Here is a 19,404-nt window from a genome sequence, read left to right on the forward strand (position 1 = left end):
TGGTGATAAAACATTTTATTTGTATAGTACTTTTCTAAATACTCAAGACACTTAACAAGGAAAGAGAAAACATCGATGATATTAATAAAAAATAGAAATAAATTTAAAAAGAAAAAATGTCAGTAGGATTTTGGGATCTTTTAACAGAAATGTAACCGAGCTACATACAGGATCCATCGTGAAACTTTATCAAACTAACCTGGATCTCGTGACTGTCACATCCAACTACAGATGTACAGTATGTGGAATTATTTAGCAAACTAGCTGTGAAAGGAAACTCTACCCTGGTGCTTTTTTTTATCATATAATAAGCCATTTTAGGGTAGTGCGTGGGTCCTGAGCTACAGAGAAACCTTTTTTTCCCAAATGCAATTGTAATGTGGGCAGAAACTGGCTCACAACAACATACTAGCTGGTACAGGCTCTGGAAAAGTACAACGTTTAATATATAAGTGTCACAAGTATAAATTTGTCTTAAGAGTGCTTTAATTTGAAAGGTATCTCAAGTGTTCTCTTTTGGATTTTAGGTACAAGCCACGAGCCAAATGTGACTTTATAATGTGTACATCTTGTTGAAATAAATGTACAATTTGTATAAAAGATTGATGAAAGGGCTGAAGTGTGAACAGACTAGTCTGGAAAGTATCCTTGCAACGACAGCAGTTCCTCAATATTTCTCTACGGGTAAGACTAAAGATGTATATTTCATTCAGTAGTCCTGATATGAATAATGTACACTGTATGTACATTGTGGCACAAAGTCGAGGGGTGTAGGAGTGCTCAGTAACATTTTTTCTTTAATTGCAGAAGTTCAGAAAGAACAAACGGGAAAAAGTTGTTGACCTGCCTAATCTTGAAAATATTGGGTTGAACAGGCAATGGAATATTTCCATTCAAATGTATTTGATAATCATAGAATTAGCAGAAGCATATATCATGTTCCATGAGGAGAGGAAGGTGTGGAGAGTCATTCTGAAAGAAATCACAGATGTTAACTGATGACCAGTATGCATCATACACGAGGGGCAAGATGTAAAAAAACAAACAAACAAAAAATCTAACTATTCAGTAATTATCTCAACTAGTTCAGAACGGTTGCCGTTTTCCATTCCCATAAGCATGTCCCAAAATGAGCTCACTCTGGCATTCAAACGGTGGTTGATGTCCTCAGTCCGTAAATGTTGGAAGCGGCAAAGTCGAGGGAAAGAAGAGTGAGGGGTTGTGTGTTGGATGAGCTATGAAGAGGGACGCTGGTTCCTGAATTTTTATTGATTGTAGAGCGAGCGCTGCTCCCATGGCATAGCCTGGATGGTACGTGGCACGGGTGAAGGCTTGAGTGTTGTCGCTCCGTTCGGATGGAGGGAGTGGCCAATGGGGTTGATAGTGGTGAGGGGCCGCTGAGGTGTCAGGGAGAAAGTGTCCTGGTGCTTCGGCTGTGGTGGAAAGGGTCAAAGATAATGTCGAGAAAAGAAGAGTGACAAGAGGAAAAGTGGGTGATGGGCAGGTAGAGGGAGGGAGGGAGGAAGAAAAAGTGAGTGCATGGACAACACGATTTCAGGAAGCTCATTTCCATAACTTTAAAAAAGTCATCTTGTGCCTCAGTGTACACTGCTAACCTACTACGGCCTTGGCAGAACGCCAATAAGCATAAAAATTGTAACCCGAGTACAGAGTTAATTTAACGTATACATAAATGAATACTATTACAACACGTCCTTAGGTCTTGTACGATTTCAAATTTGAATTTATAAAGTTGCGCACCAATAGGTAGTAAGATAGCAACCAGAGTACCAAGAAAACGAGGGGTGGGGCGGGTAAATGCTTCAGCATTCTCCAGCGCTCTGTTATGTTCCCAAGTCATGGCTGTTTGGCTCGCTGCTTTTTCCGAAGTGGTAGGAAGTGAACTCAGTCCCCTTACTGCAAAGCTAAAAAGTGCATTGACACCACATTTTATTATATCAATTATGTCTTTCTCTGATTTCTATCGTCGATGCAAATGAAACTTTGCGTCATTTTCATCAACCGTTAGAGAATTGGACTGTTTACACAAACCTTCCAATTGTAAAATATTTACTTTTAAAAATATTTTTTTGTAAAATTACATTTTCCAAGTTATGATGCACGGCAATCTTCCCAAGACAATTTATAGGTTACAACGAACTGAAAACAGTTATTTGTTTTCTAATAAAATGAAAACCAGTTGGCTGTTCATTACAATTGCATTTTTAATCTTCTGTATCTTTAACCAAGCAAAAAAATTACAGCGATAACGAAATTCATTGGCAGTTAAAAAAATATATATACATACACACACACACACACACGCACACACACACACACTGTGTATACATTTCTGCCTTCGACAACATTTCTTAGCACTGCAACATACACGTCATCATTGTCCTTTGAGTCATGGCGTCTTCGTCTTTTAAAGTGTGCGCCCTGTTTCTCAGTTCCTTTGCAGTTATGGCATTCACCGGATGGGAGAAGCTTCAAGATAACTGCTACTCAGAGATGCTAAAAACACCAATAACCAGAAGTGGGCATCGTCAGTCCGGTGAGTCCGTCAGTGACCTACCGACCAGCCCAGTCCGCCCGAGTTGTTTGTGTGTGTGTGTGTGTGTGTGTGTGTGTGTGTGCAGCGGAGTCTTTGCGGTGCAACTCCCACCATTACTGGCACCAATGACAGACGCTAGTGGCTAGCCCACGACGACAGCATTTCTGGCCCTGGATCAACATCTCCTCAACACGTAACCAACGGCTTTCCATAGGCTGCACTACTACGGACTTACAGTATGTGCACTGCTGCCTGATGAAGCTCGTCAGTGAATTGGCCTCATTTAACAACAAGAGTGAATGGGAATGGTTCTCTCATGCCACTGTGTAACAAGCTGCATGGGGGGGGGGGGCATCTCCAGTGTTTAAGGCAGTGGTTCTCAATTATTTTCTGTCATGCCCCCCCAAGGAAGAGGAAAACATCTCGCGCCCCCCCACCCGACTATAAATAAATAGTATAATTTGTCTATAAAATTGTTATAAGTACACCTCTGCATAACACTGTATCCTTATTAACGTATAAGAGAATAAAAAATAAAGAAATATGGACCAACTTACAACAAAGAATAGCTTTAGTAACTGGAACAGAAATGATTTAAAGTGCATCTGAAATTCAAAGATAACATTAAATCCTTCATTTAACAATAAATATTTTTTGACTGACCATGTCAAACCATACGATACTGAACAATAAAACTACATAAAATCAATAACTAATAATGCATTCAAGCTAATCACCAACATTATCTCAGAGCACAATATTAAAAAAACTAACCAGCAAAACAAAAATATACAAAAGAATTTGTGCTTTTTTTATTTTTTTAATCAAAGATGATGTCTGGATTAATGGCTACAATGAGCACGTTTTGCAATGCACAGCTTTTCGAAGCGAGGTTTGAAGCAGAACACAGCAACTCTCGTGTATTTTAGTTTACTGAAGTAGCAGTCACAAAGCAGCATGATTGTTGGCAATATTCGGCACGTTTTCGCTGAAAAAGAACTCAAGCAGCTTATCAGCGTGATTGGGGTGTAATGTCTTTAAGTGACGCCTTAATTTATTTGGCGTCATGCTGTCCGCTACCAAAATTTTTAGACACAGTAAGCACATCGATCTTTCCTCGTCTGCCACCGCAGTCACATTGAAGCCAAGCGCTACATACGCTTCATCATATTTCTGCCCTGAGAATGCTCCTTGCGCAAACTCTGCCAATGAGAGTGCCACTGCCCTAACGTAGTGGAGATGCAACTGCACGTTATTTTAGGACAGTAAAAAAATAAAAAGCATGTTCCCCGAGGTCAAACGTGCCCCGCTTGACGGAGCCTCGCGCCCCACTATTTGAGAAACACTGGTTTACGGTCAATACGTTTTCAAAATTCATCCGTGTGATCTCTTTCTTTGCAAATATCGCATTTTGTAACGTGGATACAAGCGACCATTAATATGAAGCAGCCATGGTATGTTCAAATTTGTTTTTATAACTAGATTTTGCTGCTGTGGCTTTAAATCAGGTAAAAAAAAAATTCAAAAAATTACAGAATATAATGTATCTCCAGTGAAAATCATTTCCATAGCTCATACTGAAACCAAATTTATGCCATTAAGTCATTATTACAGCTGCATGGGAATTGGGATGGTTGTAATAACGTTGTCTATGGGGGTAACTAAGTTCAAGCCTTCATTCCCTGGCAGCAGATGCCCTGTGACTGACGCAAATACTCATAGCTGGTAGTTTGTGCCCAAACAGTACATATCACCATGTTACTGGTGGACAGGATCATGTTTTAAGTCTTGAGTATGAATAAATTATTTTTCTCGATGTTAGTAGGCAGACAACAAAAAGCCGCTAGTCAGCATGTAGCACACGGTGGTTTTCTCTCCTACCATGAGATTGGCGCTCAGCCTAGTGTATCCCAAGCTCATCTCCTTTACCTCAGGCACCAGGGGCTGGAGAAGAGAGTAGGAGGATGGTGCTGTAGTGCTGGAGGAGGAGATGTGTTTGGAGGAGGTTGAGCTCCTCATACTTGACTGGCTGCTCTGGGACGACACAGTGCTGGCTCGGCCCTGTTTGCAAAAAAAAAACAAAAAACAACAGAGTGAATAGTTATCCATTATCAGAGAAAATATCATGAAATCAAAACCACGAACAAGTCCCGAATTTGTTTTCCCTACCTGGTGAGGATCAGGGACAGATTGGCTCACGCCACCACTCTGGCCTCCCTGGGACATAGGGGAAACGCAGTGAGAGGGCAGAGGTTCCTGTTGACTGTGTCCTCCGTGCTGCGATTGCAGTATGGAGGAGGCATTGTTCTGCTGTTGTTGCCGCTGCTGCTGACGGCGAGGTGTGGCAGAGAAATTTGAACGACGACTGCCAGACTGAATGGGAGGAGGGATGAGAGCAGAGAACGATTGAGTGATAAGAAATGTGATCAAGCACCATCTCCTTACCATGGAGTTTGTGTATATCAAGGATCCTATTTGTTTGTTTATTCTAGCGCACATTAATCAACACAAGAATAAACAGTGTAAATGAGCTGGACTTAGCATCAATGCTAGTTTTCAGCCGTTGTCCCAAGGTAGGTTTCTAGAATAGCACAGTGAGACACATAAAACTTTAAAACCACAATGACAGAAATAAGAACCAAATAAGTAAGACATAAAACAGACAATGCAAGCAGTTGCAATGCTCAATTACAAGACAATAGAGCAGGGAAGACAAATCACTTACAGCTAAAGATTTGCTGGCCAGAAGCCCAATGGAACGGGCTGGAGTCCGGAAACGGTGTTTAATGGGTGCATGTCTGATGTATTTTTAGTCAATGTTTTTTTGAAAAGTGGATTGTCATCACAGCGGCCCGGTGATCCAGTGGTTAGCGCGTAGACCTCACAGTGCAGAGGTACCAGGTTCAATTCCAGCTCCAGCCTCCCTGTGTGGAGTTTGCATGTTCTCCCCGGGCCTGCGTGGGTTTTCTCCGGGTACTACGGTTTCCTCCCACATTCCAAAAACATATTTCCTAGTCACCAACTTATATGAGGATTGGTGAGGGACCAGACAAAGCATGACCGAAAATTCCCCTATGATGTGCACCATCTTTGGAAGGCACCAATTAACTTCCTCAGGCTCCTCATCACGTCACAGAAAGCCGTCCCCTTTCTGCCAGAGTGGACGCCGTTTTGCCAGTTTTCCATGGCCCTCTACTGTGAAGTTCCTGCAGAAGTTCTTTAGTATGGTTAACTTCTATAACAGCTGTTAGTGCACCCATTTCCCGCTGCTCTGGTCGCCCTCATGACAGATGCATCAGACTGGGAGCAGTGTGTGAGTATGTAGTGGGTGTGTGGAGCCTGGCAACCACTGGCTTTCTTCACCATTGAGCTCCTTAACGAGAGGTACAGCTCCTTTGACCGAGAGCTCGCGGGCCTCCTCGTCACCACCTTACACTTGCGATTCCTGTTAGAGGGGCACCAGTTCAGCGCCCTCATGGACTAAATCTCACTGTCATTTGCCAAGGTAAAAACCTCAATGCCATGGTTTGGTCGACAGCATCATTAGCTCGCCGCCATTTCTGAGTCGATGACAGACATCTAGCAGGGCCCTGGCAAGGACAATTACAGTATGTTGCACACCGTCTCTCCTGGTGGGTCGGCCGTTTAGCTGGGGCGTGATTGCAATCCATGGACGGCGACTGACAGACTGCGTCTGGAAAACCTCATGTTTGGTGACGCCAATGGCATACTTTTCTGTGATGTTTCCAACAGCCGACCAGACCCCACAGTGTCTGGCTGCCACTGTGCAGCATTTTTGACACCATTCACAGCCTTTTCCACCCGGGTGTGAAGTTTATCTGACAGGATCGCAGGAGAGACGTCAGGACGTGAGCTTGCTCCTGCATGGCATGCCAGCGCCGAGGTTCAGCGCCATACTAGAGCCTCGTTGGCTCGGTTTCTAATGCTGGAGAGACGTTTTGATCATGTATATGCGGACCTGTTTGGGCCACTGCCTTCTTCCTGTGGTATCACTCATCTCATCACTAAGGATGTAATGATAATGGCAATATCCTGATATTAAAATTCCCACGATACTAAAAGCAGCACCTCTGTTAAAAAGACAAGATTCTTTTCCATTTGTGTAGTTCCAGCACCCTCTGACCGGGGCCCACATTTCACGTGAGAGCTCTGGACAGCAGTCGCTGAAGGTCTGGGGGTGAAGAGTCACTCACTGCACTGCTGCATGCTGCACGCAAGGCAACAGGCTCTGTGACAGGTTTTATCGTTCTATGAAGCTGCACTGAGGGGCCAGTCCCATGGACAGTAACTGGGCTGCCCTTCTCCCGTGTGTTATGTTGGGTCTCCAATCATATCCAGACCTCATCTGCTGAGCTGGTATACGGCCGGCGACTGCATGTGCCTGGGGAATTAATCCTAGATGGCCTAGCCCCCTGGTCTGTTGCCGCTCATTGTGCTATATCCCAAGCTCAACTTTTATATGATCCACCATAACCCATTATAATTTACTTCAAGAGCTCTGCTATGTTCAAGCGCCAACTTTTGTGCACATTTTTTGCACAATGCCAATTTGAAATGATGTTGAGCTTTTTAATTAAGGGATGCAGAAAAAAGCATTGATCGATTCTTAAAAGAATCAGTTCCAGCCGGAAAATGAATAATATGTGTGTGTCTTTTGAATTTCGATACCCTCCTATTCAACACCAATATGGCCTGTTCTTCCAATACCGTGCAGCCCTGGTGAGCTTGCTAGTGAAAAATGGACCGGCTTAACAACATAGGTACTTTTGGAGCGGTAGAGAAGAACGCACGGCAATCAGAGACACGTGCCTTTGAGAATATGCGACTTACCATACCACCCTGCAAGAAGAATATAATTTATTCAAGAACACAAATTGGCTTTTAACACCCGGACGAACGTCTGACGTCAAGTTGAATTGTTTTGGAGACATCACTGAAACAGCTATGATTTCTGAACACAATCTTACACAGACCCACCTGGCTGGGTGTTGCAGCACTACAACGGTGTTGAGCCAGCTCTAGCATTGTCCTGTAACTCTTGGAGCAGGAAGGGCAGTCAAATCGGTTCGGCCCATCATCATGGATCCTCTGGTGGTTCCGGAGATACCGTGCCAAACGAAAGGCCTTCCCACAACGATCACACATGTAACGCTTCTGACCATGGATTCGCATATGGTTCCGCAAAGACATGTAGTTTGTGTAGGGCTTGCTGCAAAAGTCGCATCTGTATTGTATAAAGAGAAAAAAAACCACATGTTTAATGTTGAAGAGATGATTACAAGAGTATTGGTCAGTCTCACACATATTGAATATTGGTGATTATTTCTCCATGTAAAGAGCAAAACGACAATGATTTGAAAGATCTGACCCGTGTTGGCAGAGTACGGCTTTCCTAAAGCTTCAGGCAAGTTAAATTCAAGACTTTTTAATTCCATTTGAAACTGAAACAAAGTAACTTCTCAATATTGTTTATGTGCCACCCTGTCCAAAGTTGCTCGAGTCCATAAATGACATGCATCTGCTAGAAAGAATCCTGATTATATCTAATCTCTATTTTGTTGATTCTGCTATTGTGATTGCATGAGACATTCGGTAAATTAATTTTTGATGAATGTTAATTTATTTTGAGATTTGAGTATATTGACAATCATAACATCCTACTAATGTATTAACATTTTTTAAAACTTTTAGAAACTGATTTCAGACATTTTAAGGCCAATTAAGGCCTGGTTTTTGGATTCATGGATTGATTTTCTGTTAAGGATCTACAGGAACCCTGAGACGAGGACAAACATATAATTCAAATGTTTGAAGTGGGCTAAAAAATACAAGATTACTAATTTTCAAACCATTTTATTCACTGATGGATGGCATGTGACTTTGGAGTTCTGAATGGTTGTTTTGGATGGCCAACATGTCCCAAAAAGGCTGCGAAATCAAAATGATGTTGTACATGGGCGGCACACCTCCGTCAGCAATCAGACAGACACACGCTCAAACATACGATGGGAGCCGGAACAAAGTAAAATACACAAGACATGGACAAAGTGAGGTTTCCCCTCCTCCTTCCCATACATGGGGATTTTTCTTTTCGGGACAGATTTATTCAAATTAAGGCCACTTACGTGAAATTTGTTGAGAATATACATTCTGTAATTCTCCTTCATATATCGACATACTACCAGTTCACCTACTTTTTGCAATATCCTATGTTGTCATATCCCAACCTGCAGTCGTAAAAAACAGTGTTGATGGTGTGTACCTATTTTTGCATATCTATGTGCCTTCTTGTTTTCAACTGTGAGGCTGGGTATTCATTTTCCACTGCTCATTATCCGTTCCATAAACTAAAAGTGGCACATGAAGTAGTGAACATTTGAATTTTGTCAATTTCACCTTCAAAAAACAAAAAAAACAAACAAAATTTAAAGCAGGATCTTTTTCATAATTCCATAAATAGTTTTGACTCGCTACCTGAAGTCTCCAGTCTTGTGAGTGAGTTTGTGGTTGAGCAAGGAGCTGGCGTGTTTGTAGGCGCAGTTACACAAGTCACAGACATATGGCCTCTCATCTGAATCCATGTCATCCGATGCGGATGTTGCTGGTACTGGCGCTCTGGATTCTAAGGAGAGACTGGAACTGGAGAGAGAGGCTGAAGAGAGACTGGAGCTTGAGAGCGCAGCTGACGATGAAGGGAGCTGATCACACCAGTTGATGGTTGAACTCGACTGTCACAAAAGATTGAAATTGTTTAAGTGACTACAGTGTTTCCCCAACCTTTAAGATAATGAATCCAATTTTACATTACATAAATCTCACGGCACAACAACATACCCGGGGAGGAAAAAAAAAAAGGCACAAACATTATATGTTGAAATAATGATCTCATCTCAATGGGCGCTTTGTTCCGCCACATCATATCCATTGTGGATACAACAGTTTATTATGTTTGGGTTTGGCAAACTACAACAGCCATGTAACTCATAGTCTCAAGTAGATAGTCAAGGATGAGCCCCGAGGCTCAAACTAACTTTTCGCACTGGTGTAAGCCATTTGGGTTTCAGACCAAAAGATGAATATTTAGCAAAAATGTAGAATTCCAGATGTTATTGATGGTGTTTAACAAATCACGACAAAGCAGCCACTTTACAAGAGAGCAAATGTAGTGGATTGGACATTAAAGGAACGTGAAGCGAATAATATAAAAATGATATTCCTAGCTTAAACCCTTACTTGCAATAACGGCATCAAGCCTGCCACCTATTGACATCACTAGATTGTTGCATTTTTCATTTGAATTTTTTCCCAGGCCTTTACCACAGCCTCATGAATCAGTGCTTGTTTTTTTTTTCTGGAGATTTATTCTTCCAGTCTCCACTTCAGGAGGGAAAATGCATGCTCTGTCTGTCATGTCAAACTCATTTTTGTCGCGGGCCACATTGTATTTATGGATTCCCTTGACTGTGAATTTTGTGAAACCGTATAAAGATTTAACCGCCTCCACATATTACATACGCACCAAACAACAAATAGAAAAATAACTAGTTTTGCAACAGAAGTCTATAATAATGGATTGTTCAAACGTTGTAATTATTACATTACATATGGCAATTTAGATTTTTGGGTTCAGACTTTAGCAAGCATCATGGATGTTGACATGCTTGAATTGCTTCTGGCGGCCACATAAAATGATATGGCGCGGCAGATCGAGCCCCTGGGCCATAACTTTTGACACCTGTGCTCAATTGGATTGGGCTGTGACTCACTTAGCCAGTCTTATGCTTCGTTCACACTGGACGCATTTTTAAGCCTGAACGCAGGGGTGCCCATTACGTCAATCGCGATCGACCAGTGGATTGAGGACTGGTCCCAAGTCGATCCGAGGGGTGTAGAGGGGAAAAAAAAACAACAACATTTGTGTCTCTCAGAGATGAAAGTGGACTTTCCTGAAAATTCCGGGGGGGGGGGGGGGATATATACTGTATATATATATACAGTATATACACTATATATATATGCACCCTTTGTGGCTTCCGTTCTCACAGAAATTTCGAAGTCTCCGAGTATGGCGAGGCCTTGAGAATGCGAGGCGAGGGTATTACTGTTGTGGCGACGCCACTCGAGCTAAGCGCGCCTCAGCAGTAGATAGTCAGCTGCTCTCTGCTGTGCGTGCGTCAGCGTGAACATGTACGCAAGCGCGTCTTTTGATTTCAACCAATCAGCGCCGACGCAACCTACGTCACACACGACAACAGCTAAGCTAAGATAGCCGAAAGGACAGTCGAAGTTGGACGGACACGTTTTTCTGCCAATCTGCGTGTTTCCGTTTTTGTCCAAATATATATTTTTACGACAAAAACTGTATTGTCCACAGTGTCTTTTATTCGTTCCACTGGGGTTTAGCAAGTGTGTTTATAAAGAGACGAAAATTGTTTGGGGAATATCCCTCCCCCCTTAAATGGTATAACCCAAGAAGCAAAATGCCGCTTGCTACTGTTGTTGCGAGTTGCCATCCGTTCTACTAAAGCATTAGTCAAACGCCATCATGTCTTGTGTCGTTCTTACACAAACAAAAATCTCTTTACTGTTACAAGTGTTAGTGCCTCAATACGGCTACGCTCGTGAAAGCAAAACAACGAACTCAAACGCGTGTTCGTTCAATGTTGTCAACTAATATCCGGATTAATTTTAGGCAATTGTTCCTCAATTCTCCGGAGAAATTTTCATTAAAATCGGAAAATCCGGAGGACTTTCATCTCTGGTCTCTGTGCATTTTAGTCATATATTTTTTGTGTTAATGCACACTGCACCCTAATCATTCTATTAATCTCACTTTCACAAAAAGTATTTAAAAAATACAATAAAGCAGGTCATCTTTCACCAACAGTGACATGTGACTGCGTCACCGGAAGTTGTTAGCGCTCAGCAGTCTGCAGTTGCAGCTTGTGGTCAGAGTTGTTGCGCGATATCTTTGATCGTTATCATTACTCTCATTCAGAGTTTGTTTTGTACAATTCACAGAGGGGATGGGCAAAGAATGGGAATCTGGAGGGCCGAGCAAGGCATTTTAAAAACGGTACGCGTGAGCTACAATCGTGAACATGCTGCCTAAGTGCGTCGCACGCCTCCACGTCAGGCTGTTCCTTATCATGGCATGTGTGTGTACGTGGATGGGTGCGTATGCGTGCGCGCGCGGTAACGGGTCGATCGCGGGAGGTTGGTTGATCGAAAAGTAGATCTTCGGTCCAAAAAGTTTGGGCACCCCTGCATTAGCGTAATATAGTCAATGCAACCAGCACGCTGTGACGTGGTATGAGGGCAGGCGATGGGAAAGACAAATAATGCGTCATGGATCAGAAGAACAAGCAAAACACCTGCCATTGTACTATTTGCAGAACATTATTACATCGAAAGTCCATCCATCCATTATCTGATCCACTTAACCACACAAAGGTCGCAATCGTGCAGTCAGCTGTCTTCGGGCAGCAAGCGCGGTCCACCCTGAACTGGGTGATTGTATTTGCAGCACACCCTGTGGGCTTGGCCGTGGCCAAGACAGGCCCGGACGGTGCGTTTGTTCTGTGGTCAAGCATTATTTTAAATTACGGTTTTATTTTATAAATACAATACGTTCATACAACAAATTCGTTTGGAGGTGAAACTAAGCAGAAACCTTAAGTGTATTAGTTACTATATTAAAGAAATGGGAATGCCAGTCGGATTTTTCTTTCGAATCATCCGTTGAATGGCGTATTACCAAGCTGACGTGTGATGTAGTTGGTCATTTGATCTAAATGGTAATCGCTATGAAAAATATTATGAAACAGTCTTAGTTATTCTATGATTTACTAGCTGTAGACATGGTAACGTTATGGATAAAACATTCTTCACAAAGTGTACTAATACTAATGTTAACTATCGGCAGCCCTACGGATGACGTGTGGTAGATTCTTTGGTCAGATTGATCGTCGATTACACGGTGCATCGTCTTAGGGTTGCAAAGAGGACGTCAAGCCATATCAATACTATAAGTCTATACTGTATATTGTAATAAGGTCATTTTTCAAAAGATTCATCACATAATTTTAATCATTCAATTCCTCTTAAATGCGTTTGTATTAATATAGGGGGTAAGTAGCCATTGATATTATGTTTATTTACAGTACATAAATAGTGCACACACATAATCATGTTAACAGAGTCTGCTTTACTTCTGGCCCATGGTATATACTGTAGCCAGATTTTGTAGTCTGCTGTATTCATGATGCCATATGAGTACGATAAAAGTGTTAAACAACATATTTTGATCCATTTATTTTATTGAATAAACCTGGAGTACCCAGCAGCTGATGTAATTATGTTCATTGTTAATGCATAGTTTTCAAACATTTACCCGTTAAATATTATACTTTTGAGTATCACAATTCTTGATTATGCAGATCAGTCAAAATGTATAAATGCATTCCCATGATGAACGTTTACGAAACCCCAAATTTGTTACAGTGGTTTCCCAATGGGTAATCAAACGGAACCGGAAAACTGTTTCTGTTCATTTCTGAAATCCTCAGGCCTGCCATAGTATCATCAAAAGGTTCAGAGAATCTTGAGAAATCACTGCATGGAAGCGTCAAGGCTGAAAACTAACACTGAATGCCCGTGACCTTTGATCCCTAAGGCGACACTGCATTAAAAAAAAACGAATGTGTCAAGGATATCAGCACATGACTGAGGAACACTTCAATGTCAGTAAATACAGCTCAGCGCTACATCCGTAAATGTAACTCATAACTCTCCTATGCAAAGCAAAAACCATTCTCAATAACCCCCAGAAATGCCACCGTCAGAAATGCCCAAGCTCATCTAAGATGGACTGATGCAAAGTGGAAATGTGTTCTGTGGTCTGACAAGTCCATATTTCAAATTGTTTTGGGAAATTATGGACGTCGTGTCCTTCAGGCCAAAGAGGAAAAAACCCAGCAGGCTGTTATCGATATTAAGTTGAAAGGCCAGCATCTGTGGTAGTATGGGGCTGTGTTGGTGCCAATGGCATGGGTAACTTAACTGAAGTCACCGTTAATGCTGAAAGGCCCATACGGGTTTTGGAGAAATGTATGCTGCAATCCAAGCAATGTCTTTTTCATGGACTCCCCTAATTATTTCAGCAAGACAAATGACAAACCACATTCTGCACGTGTTAGGACACTGTGGTGTTATAGTAAAAGAGTGCATGTACTCGACTGACCTGCCTGCCGTCCAGACCTGTCTCCCATTGAAAACGTGGTACATTATGATGCGTAAAATATGACAATGGAGACCCCAACCCCAGACTGTTAAACAGCTGAAGGTGCAAGGATGGGAAAGAATTCCACCAATAAAGCTTAAACAATTTCTGTCCTCAGTTCCCAAACGTTTATTGAATGCTGTTAAAAGAAAAGGTGATGTAGGACAGCGGTAAACATGACCTTGTCCTAGCCTTTTGGAACATATTTAACCCAGAAAATTCAAAGTTAATGATTATTTATTCATTTGTTAAAAACAATCAATTGTATCAGTTTTAACATTAAATATCTTCTTTTTGTAGTGTATTCAATTAAATATACAGTAGGTTCAACATAATTTGCGTGCCAACTGCATTGGAATTGTATTATGAAATTTGTTGAGAAGGTAATTCTCTGGAGCTGTCATTCAAAACAAAGCAAATGTTAATTTTTGCAAGCAATGCTTAGGTGAGCAGCGCAAGTTGTGCAAGAAATTGATTGGAATGTCACTATTTTACATACATCCTCTAGACATTTTTTTAAAATAATAAGATAAAACCATACCACATTATAAATCAATACAATCAATGGTATTCACTGGTAACAGAAACACACGTATGACAACGATTAATGCCCTTATAACTTCATGGAATGCATTTGCATCACATAACGCATTTTAGGAACCAAAAAGAAAATGCATTAAGTTATTTTTTACAGCTGGCCCTTGCTGTTTGGGGGTAATAGGGACCAGGACTGCCCATCAATAGCAAAAATCCATAGAACTGATGTCCATTGAAATGCATTGGGGGGGGGGGGGACAAATAATATTTTGTGTATTATTATTATTATTTTAATTAATCGGTCATTCGTATATTTTTCTGACAAAAATCAGCATCACCCTCAAAAAATTCCTATCCGTCGTCCCCTATATAAACACACACGCACGCACGCGCACTTTAAAAAAATTGAGTAGATTACTGGGTGGGATGGGGAAATACCCCAGATCCCACAACTACGAACTGCAGCCTGGCATGACAAAATGCTATTTGAGAGTCCCCAGTAGGATTCCTTCCGCTCTTGTTTCCGGTTGGTCAAGCATCGTTTTGTTTCTTTGAGATCACATTGTTGCAGTCAATACTCATGCAAGCTTAAACCAAAATCATTCTGATTCCAGCTAACGGTCCAGGGCAAACGTTCTCATTTACTTAACTCTCTCACAAACAAAAATGTATAGTTCGTGCGCCACCTTGTTTAGCAGTGACTCCACAGCTACCAACAAGGTCCGTCTTAAATGTTAGCAATAGCTTGTCTCTATGATTTTCCACAACATTCGCCAGTCGCTACGTTATTCCGGACCAGGGGCAGTATATATTTACTTGGTACGGAAGATGCACTTTACGTGATGCGAGTTGTCTCCGTCTTGGAAACACGACCCACACGAGATTAAACCACTAAACATTGATTGGAGCAAATACTCAATAGGCCACAAGCCGTTCCGGTGCCTTAGCAAAAGGCTGAAGATGCTCACACAAACTACAACGTATAGTTTGACAGATTGACGTGAGACTCACACATGACAAACATATGTCAATATTAGTACTACCGAGGAACAGATGTATTTGTTTCCTGTTATTAAAAAAATCAGATTCGTTCGCCAAAATTTTAGGCAGTGAGCATTCTTACGTCGTGTGGATCCTTTTTCCAGAATAATTGGGAGCAATGGCCAAAAGACTCTGTCGGTGTCACATAATTCACTCCATTTCTGTCAGGAAAATCTCCATGTGAGCTGCCGGTATTAGTCCTAGCATACATCGTTGCTTATGAGGTCCTTTGTATTTTATAAATAATAATCCAAGCCGCTTTGTCAGGATCTTCTGTAAAGAAAAATATTTCTTCTCTGAAATAAGCGTTTTGGCGGTGGACAAGTGGAGGAATACGGTTCACTACTGCCTTCTGTTGGACTGGAGTATAATAAAACGAAATTAGAAACTAGATTTCGAATGCAATCCAGATTGCGCGTCGAGTAACAATTTGGATGCAGAAAAAATATTACTATTTTAATTTCCTTCGTCACAGTACTTTGAAAATACAAACTGATAATTTGCCCTCATCATACATTGATGCAACAGCACAAAGATAAGAAATATATACAGTATATACTTTTTATATTTGGTCAAAAATAACCCAAATTGGTTTCTTTTTAACCGAGCTGCTTTGTTATTACAGCCCCATCTCAACAGTCCCGTACTTAAATTTTACCCAGCTGGATGGGTTGTTCCATTAAATACAAACCCATGCGGTTGATACATTTAACCCAACAGGTGAGAATTATTTTCCTAAAATCTTATTTCAAATTAACTGCAATTATGGGATGTTTCAAGATACGTGTTTTTTTTTAAATACTGTAGATATACCGTCACTAAATGGTGGGTCAAATCAACTACGATTCTGGGTTGTTTCAACTACAATACATATATTTTGTTCTGTAAAATACTGTATCCAAATGCTTGGTCATATTAACCAATAAGCAAAATGAATTACTATACATTACAATCTCTAATCATATGAATTGTGTTAGATTATCAATAACTATAAAAGTGTTCAACTACAAACCTGGAACAAAATATATGCTACAATTGCTCACCTGAAGCATACAGTATATTTTGCTAGAAACACTAAAATCCCCCCAACTCCCAAATTAAATAATAAATAATTATAAAATTACCTTTAAGTCAAGAATAAGAAATACAATTCAGGGTCAGAAAAACAACAACAACAACAGTTACAGTGCAAAACATCCATCCAGCCACTCTCCAAACTGCTCATCCTCATAAGGGTCATGGGCTTGAGCCTATACCGGATGTCAACGGACAGTAGGTGGGGTACACTGGTCACCAGTCAATCACAGAACAGTGCATAACAACTAACAAGCAATGGCAGTGCAAAATATGTAACAATTTGTTACTTTGTGGATGCAGGCAAGCAGTGACACATGTCAGATGTGCAGTCCTAAAACCAAATATCAATTTATTCAATGAATCAAAAGTGTATTTATGACACGTTGCCCACCCTAGGTCGCTGTACTCCTACAATGAGTGACGTGTGGTGTGGTTCATGACTGGTGTGGCATTACTTTCCTGGAATCAGATACTGTAAAAAAGGAACCCAAAATGGATTAGAAAATATTTTAATTTTGACCTCCATTGAAACATGTCCCAAATGAGGTCAAAATTGAATGTTTGAAGATTTGGTATCAAAGCTTTTAATTATGTTTTAATTGGTACAACAATGTTGGTCATGTGATAGCAAGAAAAACAAAATAATATTTAATACAAGGTGAAGTTTATTCTATCTGCGTTTGTTTTTGTGATATCTTTTTGGTCAAAATAGCATTTGAGCTTCCCTTAATATTAAATATCTTTGAAAGCCCCGATTATATCATGACCTGTGTATCTGGTATCATAACTCCGTGTAGAATGTTTCTAACAAACCGATTTACTCGACTTTAAAATACTGGAGTGAAACAATGACCCCAGTACAATTGAATGGAAGAGATCGCCTGGGACTTCAAGATGGCGACGAAGTCTGCACGTCCCCAACCAGCCAAACCCACCCCCCTACTCTCTCTCTCTCTCTCTCTCTCTCTCTCTCTCTCTCTCTCTCTCTCTCTCTCTCTCTCTCTCGCTCTCTCGCTCTCTCGCTCTCTCGCTCTCTCGCTCTCTCGCTCTCTCGCTCTCTCTCTCTCTCTCTCGCTCTCTCTCTCTCACTCTCTCTCTCTCTCTGTCGATGGGACTGCAGTGCAACACTGCCACATGCTGGCTGTGCCACCGTACATACCAGACACAGTTTTTCTGATACGAGGAGTGATCAAATATATCACAAATATTCATGACAAATATTCCACAGACAGTTGGATGGCAGCATAATACGGAAGAGGATTAGGGCCAATGAAGAAAGAAAAAATAAGGTTGGCAAGATTCTCACTTTAATCTCAGAATTCTGACTTTAAAGTGAGAATTCTGACTTTAATCTCAGAATTCTGTACGGTTAATCCTCTTCCGTAGCAGCAAGTGTCGGACACAGGTGTAAAAAATGTTTATTGGTGGAAGAAAGACAAACTGCAATGTCTCTTGTGTGAGTGAAAAGCCAACTGCCTGAGTTAACAATTGAAAGCTGAGGGTCCAAACCTGGGGTGCGCTTCGTTTATTTCCTGCTCATCTTTTTTTCCTGCTTGTCCTGAATGTAGGAAATATGCACATTACGTTTTTTGATGAGGAAATAAGAGATAATTATTGAATTGAAAAAGACAATAAAGGGAAAGCACAGACCACAGAACTAAAATGTAACATAATTTAATATAATAATTGCATGCGACGCTTCAGTCGTCTGTGCAAGTATCGTGAGGGCCAATTCAACTTTTGAATTCAAATATTAATTGTAAACCACACAAAAAGGTTTTCAAGACAATCAGGGGTGTTTGTGTTTATTCGTATGCGCGCATGGCAGAGAGAGAGAGAGAGAGCGAGAGAGAGAAAGAGAGAGGGGAGCACTTTTAATAATTAATCAGTAGATCAAAAGTTTGGGAGACTGTATATGTGAGATTTAGCTGATTTCCAAATTTCCAAAGCGTGTATGGCTCACATTGAATCTTTTATTAAACGGTTCAAATGCCTCTTTAGTTGCCGACATTAATGTGTGATGTTTTTCCAACTTTCCGTACAGTGATGCAACATGACAGACGAAACCAGTGGTGTCAAACATACAGCCCGCGAGCCGGAACCATAACCCGAGGAGGTTTGATCAGGCCCGCAGGATAATTCAAAAGTGAAAAAAAGTATGAAAGACACGGAATGAATATTGTTAATAAGGTGCAATTCATTCATGGAGTATCCGCTAGGGGGCACACTTTTTTGATCAGAGTAGAAGACAACATTGTTTTGATCAGAGAAGAAGACAACGGCAGCCTCAGTCTATCACTGAGACAGACCCAACACAGCAGATGCTATCAAGGACGTGTGAAGACTTTATTCTTTACACATTTAATAGCACTCTCCTTAGTTTGTAAGGTGTAGGCAGGTCATTAAATTTAGATTTTATATGCACATGTGTAAATGGTGTAAAAATTCCTTTCTTTATAAATCTCGTTTAATCTTAAAGTCAAGTCAAGTCAACTGTATTTATAGAGCACTTTCAAACAGCCATCCCTGCATACAAAGTGCTGTAAAGTACATTACTATATTTTTCAATACCAATTACTTATCAAGTTGTGTGCCTTTGTACAATCAGTGGGATTAGTTGCAATGCATATATGTGAATGATAAAAGTAAAATGCACATTTGTCTAAGGAAATCCAAAGTGCCTCATGAAATGTTTTGTAAAAGATATGTTCATTCAATGTCAACATTTTCCGAATGATCTTGTGCTTCTTTAGACCAAAACAAAGGAAAGACATATTATTTTGGTTATTTATACAAGTGTATGGTATAATTTGAATGGTCCGGCCCACTTAACATCTACAGAGGCCATATGTGGCCCACAATGTGAAATGAGTTTGACACCCCTGGTCTA

At 40.9% G+C, this 19,404-nt stretch overlaps 1 protein-coding gene across 2 annotated transcripts; it reads right to left on the minus strand.

Moving 5' to 3' along the window:
• Positions 1-15,751, minus strand: LOC147193333 (uncharacterized). 2 transcript variants are annotated; one of them, XM_086133708.1, is made up of 6 exons: positions 15,520-15,751; positions 9,053-9,306; positions 7,556-7,802; positions 4,727-4,930; positions 4,487-4,618; positions 1-1,433 (listed from the first exon to the last, which is right to left on the minus strand). In XM_086133708.1, the coding sequence occupies exons 1-6, from the start codon at positions 15,646-15,648 to the stop codon at positions 1,266-1,268; spliced, it is 1,134 nt and encodes a 377-aa protein (XP_085989834.1). In that variant the 5' UTR covers positions 15,649-15,751; the 3' UTR covers positions 1-1,265. The 2 variants fall into 2 exon arrangements, with proteins under 2 accessions (XP_085989834.1, XP_085989833.1); XM_086133707.1 differs by having other exon boundaries at positions 4,439-4,618.
• Between the last annotated feature and the right edge of the window lie 3,653 nt (positions 15,752-19,404).

This window comes from Hippocampus guttulatus, chromosome 16 (genome assembly GCF_054856545.1).
Source record: "Hippocampus guttulatus isolate MCC_2025c chromosome 16, RoL_Hgut_1.0, whole genome shotgun sequence".
NCBI lineage: Eukaryota > Metazoa > Chordata > Actinopteri > Syngnathiformes > Syngnathidae > Hippocampus > Hippocampus guttulatus.

What these genes read in the sequence shown, in the direction of transcription:
- LOC147193333 (XM_086133707.1), bottom strand. Translation starts at nt 15,648, where the DNA reads ATGTATGCTAGGACTAATACCGGCAGCTCACATGGAGATTTTCCTGAC. An exon ending in GGAAAAAGGATCCACACGAC is followed by an intron (nt 9,307 to 15,519) that starts GTAAGAATGCTC and finishes CTTTTGTGACAG; the next exon opens with TCGAGTTCAACCATCAACTG. An exon ending in GGCTGAGCGCCAATCTCATG is followed by an intron (nt 1,434 to 4,438) that starts GTAGGAGAGAAA and finishes TTTCCACCACAG; the next exon opens with CCGAAGCACCAGGACACTTT.